The sequence below is a fragment of the Sphaerodactylus townsendi genome, linkage group LG08 (genome assembly GCF_021028975.2).
Source record: "Sphaerodactylus townsendi isolate TG3544 linkage group LG08, MPM_Stown_v2.3, whole genome shotgun sequence".
In the NCBI taxonomy this organism is placed as follows: domain Eukaryota; kingdom Metazoa; phylum Chordata; class Lepidosauria; order Squamata; family Sphaerodactylidae; genus Sphaerodactylus; species Sphaerodactylus townsendi.
Window position 1 is genome coordinate 37,375,372 of NC_059432.1, and position 6,876 is coordinate 37,382,247.

The window sequence follows — 6,876 nt, forward strand, 5'->3', positions numbered from 1 at the left end:
TTCCCCTACCACAGCATACCCTCCACTTTGCCCCATATGCTGCTCCTGTGAGTCCAGTAAAGACAGTGGGGTGTAGACTAGTTCTGCTTAAAGTGGCACTGATAACCTGTGTGAGAGAGCAAGTGGCTCAAAAGTCATTCTGTTACTTTGAACCGAAGTCTTCCAGACCTAATTTGACACTCAATCCCACTACACCATAATCTATGCAAATTGGGCATATCTCTCATTACCTTGAGGCTCTCTGTGCAGTCCAGTGTCTAGTAGCAAATGCATGCTCCTTCCAAAAATCTTTCAGCCTCTAGGCTGAAGAGATACTGTAATCTGTTCTCTCACTTTCTGTCTTGTTTGCTATGATGTGGAGCTGAATCTTCCTGTACCTGGACACCGAAGATGGGTATGACTGATCCTGAGAGGATGAACCCTGTCCTATAACAGTGCTTAATAGTACAAGAAACTTACTTCTAGACAAGATCTAATATTCTTGTCTGGTTGTCTGGATGCAACAGCCTTACTGTGGAGGCTGCTCATTTTTATTTAAAGGAAGACTGTATATCCCAGAGGTTATCATTACTGTCACCTAAATTTTCAGTGATGTTCTGGCGAGCTCTCTTGGTTGCATGCCTAATGGACACAAGCCAGTCTGTGATGCAGAGCAACTTCCCACCCAGAGCAGCAACAGTCAGGTTGCTTATCCTTCAGAAGGGTTGTTTGCCAAGGTTCATGAGAAGGCTACACAGTCCATGGGAGCTGGTGGAAAACTGCTGTAGCATTTATTTTTCACACTGGGTTGGCTTTCAATTCATTGAGGGTGGCAACATGTGACGGTAAAATGTTTGAACTTTGCTTTTTGCTAAATGATTACATGGCAAGTTCATGAACCCACCATTTGGGACTAAGCTGTTGTATATTTTTCATCAGTTTACTTTTTAGGAAATGTTTTTACAGTAGGCAAAGTGATGGACTTTCCCATCAGATTTCTCCAATAAACAACGGCACTAGAGTTAACTAGGCCGTAATTGTGTCATGGGGCAGGGCACATGGCGAGCTCTGGAGCGGTGAGCATGCGTACCCTGGGGGCGGCTGGGCGGCTGAGCTTTACCTGGCCTGTTCGCATGCATGACACACGAGTGCAAGGGGAGTAGCACACTCCCTATATATTAGGCGGCACGCGGTTGCTCAGGCCTTCTTTGGTGCCTGGAGAAAACTGACCCTCCCTTCCTCCCTATTTGGGTAGGGCTTTCTTGCTGCTCAATTTGTCTCAGACTTTGGTGGTTTGGGCAGAGGAGCACATCCTTATGAGGAGAATGAGCTTGTGCACCGGATCTCCCCATGGTTGGGGGCCTTCATAAGAGGCTTGGGGTGGGGCGGGCTCAACGGTGCATGCTGTGGAGGCCTCTGCGATTGAGCCTGACACCCCAGCATGAAGGGGGCCACACCGAGCAGGTGCCCAGGTGGCTTGGCACCTTCTCTGTTACCCCCTAATATGGATTGGGGTTGATGCCGGGGTCAGCCATGGGTGCTGACCGGCTGCTAATTGATGCGCTCCTCTTGCTTGCTCAGCTTCTGCCTCAATAATAAAGGGCTGCAGCCCAATTTAATTCCAAGAAGGGTCCTGTAGTTATTCACCAGATGAAACCTCTGCACATCTGGGCACAATGTTCTGTCATTTTGTAGGATATGGTTGTCTCATGGTGTAAGGTCAGATGTGTAAAGTGGTTGTCATCCATTTTTCTATTGTACATTCCTCATACTTTTCCTTGGTGCCGTTGTTGATGTGACATTGTTATAACATTGGATAATAGATGCAGACTCAGCATTCAGTTGTCCTGAACATCATTAAGCTAAATATATGCAGATGATAAAAATCAATAGTGAACAAGTAGGGGAGCCTTTTCTGAGTATTAAAAAAAAACAGTCTTATTATTTCACATGATACAGCCAGTGTTTATAGTGTTGTTAAATTGATTCTAGTGCTTGGCTGCTGTCCGCTGAAATCTGTCAAAATTACACATACTTAATATTGGTTAGCTTACACTCCCATGTTATTTACTTAAAATACTTCTATATTGTCTCCCCATAAAAGTATCCATGAGATAAATTACAGAAACATAAACAGAATTCAAATAACATAAAACCAGCAACAAAACATTACAACACTACAATGAAGATGTCTAAACACAGCATATCAAAACTAAAGAACAGATATCTTAACATCAAGTTATCTTAAAGAATAGTAATAAAATTGTATATAAAGACACAAGGAAATAAGGGCTCTAAAACCTCATAAAATGTCCCATCTTTTAGGCAAAAATGATATTATGCTATTAAAAACACCATGGAGAAAATATCCTTCTTTAATGCATATGGAAATTATATGAGTGGTAGTGGTAGTGGTAGTGGTAGTGGTAGTGGTAGTGGTAGTGGTAGTAGTAGTAGTAGTAGTAGTAGTAGTAGTAGTAGTAGTTGTTGTTGTTTCTGGTTCCTAAAAGATTATAACCATTTTGATGGCAAACTCCTGTAGGAAGGAAGTTTTTCAACATGGGTGTCATTACTGAAAAGGTGTTGCCTCTGGTGCCCACCCACTTCACATAGCAAACCTCTAAAAATATTGTCGAAGGCTTTCATGGTCAAAATCTTCTGACTGTTGTGGGTTTTATGGGCTGTGTGGCAACTGCAGCTGCAGTTGAATTCCACCCAGGCACATGCAAATGTGCCTCACCCCTCACCCTCCTGTGAAATGGACAAAATCTATACTCTACCATACAATCACTTACACTGTAACACAAAGAGAAATACATCTCACTGTGACATGCCTCTGAAGATGCCAGCCATAGATACGGGTGAAATGTTAGGAGCAAAAATGATAAGACCACAGCCACACAGCCCAGAAAACCGACAACAGCCTCTAAAGATAATTGGTTTTTTAAAAAATATATTTTTATTAAATGATGAGAATAAATGTTTTCAACAAAGGAAATACAATATTTCAACACTTATCTCATTACCATACAGTTAGTAGTAGAAAGAAAAATAGAGAAGAAAAAACATACATTTTAAACCTACTAATCTCTAGACTGTTAGACAATTTTCCATTTTTACCTTAACATTATGATTCTTTATTTTACATCATATAAAGCATGGTAAAATTAATAAAATAGGAGATACTCTCCTCTTATACTACCTACCCATCTGAAATTAAGTAAAGAGAAATAAGGTCTCATTATATATAATTAAACCATTTAATTATTCCCCTCTCTCCCCTCTCTCCCACCCCCTATTATCTAAAATCTTATTATAAACTTCCCCTACAAATCTTCTATAGTTTAGAAATCTATAGTCCAAATGGACATAAAAAGTGGGGTTTTGTGTGTGGTTTTTTTTTGCCTTTAAAGATAATTGTAACTGGTAGGCATGCTTGTCTAGGACAAGGTGGTCATTTAGAAATTCTGGTACCAGACAATTTAGGTTTTCTTAGGTGATAGCACTTTCGATTGAGTCCAAATGCAAAATGGCAATGGTTTAGTTCTTTTAAGACTGGCAACATGTGTTCTGTATTATTTCTACCTGCGAATATTTCTACCTTTGAAAGGTTCTCAGGGGTAGCCCCACCTAAAGCACGTTGTGGTAGTTTGATCTGATTATAACCAGAGCATGGATAGCTGTTGCCAAATGCTTCTCGAAAAAGGGCAGCAGTTACACCAGTCAATGCTAATTAAAAGTGCTATTTGACCCAGAAGGCATATGTGCTTTCATCTGTGAACCTGGGTTAAAAACTTCCCAAAACTGTGACCCTACTCCTTAATTCAAAGTTTAATCCCATCAGAACAGATTGAACTAGTATCACAAAACTCATGTATCACAGAAATATGATATTCTAACTCATTAAAATGCTAATTTATACATTCATACATATACATGCATACATCTGTCACTGGTGAATGAATAGGTATAATGTGTGTGGGTGAGGGGAGACTATGATTATGAAAATAAGACCTCAATTGGGGGGCAGTGCAAGTTCCTTTGCCGTATGGTATTTCCTGAGGGCAGGGGGATTTTGTGGTTTTCCTCCTACCTGTGCCACCAGGAAATCTAATAGGTGGAGGCATGGCTGCCTTTGTGGCAAGATTTCTTGTAAAGACGTATTTTCTCAATTCCCACTTTAACTTTCCATTCTCTCCACGACACCACTTCTAGCACAACTTTAATTTGCTTTTCTGCCTGCTTCCTACTCATCCTGCTGGCATCTTTCAGTAGCCAGCAAGTGGAAGTCAAAGAAAAGAAGCTCAGCCACATGGGCTTAGCCAAAACACTCCAACCTCTAAATTTTCATATTGATATATCGATATAATAACAGAGACGGTTTGAACCTGCCACACACCCAATGTTTCCATGCACTCAGCCTTCCCCCCCCCTTTTCAGGGATAGTGTGAATCTATCTATACACACTACAGGGATGGCTGGAAGTGGATGTGGGCATTGTATGGTGCTCATTTACATTTGGGGGACAAGCTGGCATTTCTATGGATGGCATCTTTTTGGCTTCTACTTCCACTCTCCCTGATGACTGGATGGACTTTTTAAAACTTTATTTCAACTTCAAGCATTTGTACCATATTAGATCCAGCAAAATAATGATAGATCTAATATGGCAGTGGCGGCGAACCTTTGGCACTCCAGATGTTATGGAGTACAATTCCCATCAGCCCCTGCCAGCATGACTTTGGCAGTTGGGACTTGAGAAAAGTGTAGTCTAGATATTCACCATCAGATGAATAAAGGGTGGTTTTCTAGTTTGAGAAATACATGTAACTTTGGATGATAAAGCAGAAGTAACAAAATGCCCCATCCTCTAGGATAGAAAATATTGTACAGTGAATGGGACAAGAAGGCAGGTTTATTACTCCATGTGAATGCTGAACACATGAACCCACCTAATACACTGGATCAGACCACTAGTTCATCAATGTTTGTATTGTCCAATCAGAATGGCAAAGACTCTTTAGGCCTTCCATATTATCAACTGCCTGATGGCAGAGACTGAACTTGGGTCCTTTCGCATGCCAACCAGGTGTGCTACCACTGAGCTATGGCCTCCCCCAAGTCAGTTTTCATTTGAGATTTTAAATTAAAGACTTCAAAATTCTTTGTTTCCCTGTCTCCACTGGTTTTTACTGTTCATCTTTTTAGAACTGTAAGTTCAGAACTGGCTCTCCTTGAAATAGTGATAAATTTTAAAAAGTTGGATGAATAAGGTTACTTTGTTCCTAGTTCCTTGAGCTTTTGTGAGTTAGGAAGAAAATCATTTTCGGTTAATGTCACATAGTTCGTGTCATTTAATAACTGTAGGTCTGCCAGGCAAAAACTGCGTGTACTGCAGTTAATGCGTCTGGGATTGGGTGTACCAATATACTGATAAAGTACCAGTGGTCATTTCCAGAACTTATGATATTCTATTATATCAAACTAAATATGTGTGAAATGTTTTTATGTGCGAGGGGGGACAGGGGACCTCAGAAATGGTATTTTGGGGGTCATTTTTGGCAGAAACTAGGAGGAAACAAGGAAGTCACACCTCCCAGGTATAAATCCTTCTGTCCACAGAAGAAGTCTGGTAGACCCTAGCCCCTGTCTTCAGTCAGCAAGTCTCCTAATAAATCTTCGTCACAGCTTTCAAAGGACATTGGTCAAGGAAAATAACTTCAAATGGATCAAGATTCTCTTTTATGTCAATCATTTTGGAAACAGAACGTTTCATAATATTAAGAAAGTGAGTTAAAAGCAAATTACAAGTTTAAAATGTTCAGAAATTTGTTCTTGGTGCTCTAGCAAAGATTTACTGATGAAAATGTTAACTAAGATTTTTCACTTCACACTTCGCTTCCTTATTGATCACTGAAGCCAGAATGAGAAATTAAGCATTGCAATTTATGGAAAGAAATCATTTGGAAAATAGCTCTTTGGCATTATGTGTAGTTATGATCATGTTAGTAATCACACATGTAATATATTTATGCATTGAAATAATTTCGCCATGGCGATAAGGGTCAACTAAAGACAGTTTCTAAAATGATCCTAAGGTTTTATGCATATACCATGGTTAGGTTATTTTTCTAAGAATGGTTCTTCAATCAAAACATGAATTTTCTGGGTTTTCCTAATATAATTATTAGCATCTATATGAAGGCTAAGAATATTTCTTTTGCTTTTAATTTAGGTACCTCCGCTGACTTATATTGATCTTTTTTTAAAATCCTACAGAGAATATTTCTGAATGCTGTGAATGAGGAAGAAATTTTTGCACACCTTGGCTTGGATTACATTGAACCGTGGGAAAGAAATGCATAGAGAGACTTGCTAAAATATTTTATGGACACCCAGCCTTTAAAAAATCTCATATATTTAGACTTCTCAGGCAAAGGTGTCTCTATTATTTAGGATGGAAATATTAAATATACATAGACATTCACTGTAGGTGTAGTTTTCTTCTGAATAAATACACATAATCTGCATACAATCGACTATACTTGGAAACTGGGATTTAGGCATTTCTATTGCCCTAGTTTTGTGTATTTGGGACAACAATAAAATGAATGCTTGTGTAAATTTTATTTGGGAACAATAGTGACATAGATGAAAGTGCAGCATTCCAGATCATAAAACAAAGAACCCTTGACATCAATGGGCAGCTGCTTCTTGCAGGCACCCAGAGAATTTGTTTCCCCAAGACCTATGGCATTCCATCACCTTTACTCGGCATAATGCCAAAATACATGAGCAATCTGATTACTCCTCATCTACACAGATTCTTCATGAGAGAGGAAGATGCAATAACACGCCACAGAAAAACAGAGTTTGTTCCTGCAACGAAGGTTCTCT

At 39.6% G+C, this 6,876-nt stretch overlaps 1 protein-coding gene across 1 annotated transcript in view; it reads left to right on the top strand.

The window, feature by feature from the left end:
• DNTT (DNA nucleotidylexotransferase) overlaps positions 1–6,430 on the top strand; it is a 165,257-nt gene extending 158,827 nt beyond the window's left edge. Inside the window, 1 exon segment of the mRNA XM_048506221.1 lies at positions 6,259–6,430. Within this exon segment, the coding sequence (XP_048362178.1) occupies positions 6,259–6,345 (87 nt within the window). The 3' untranslated portion in view covers positions 6,346–6,430.
• Positions 6,431–6,876: the final 446 nt, after the last annotated feature.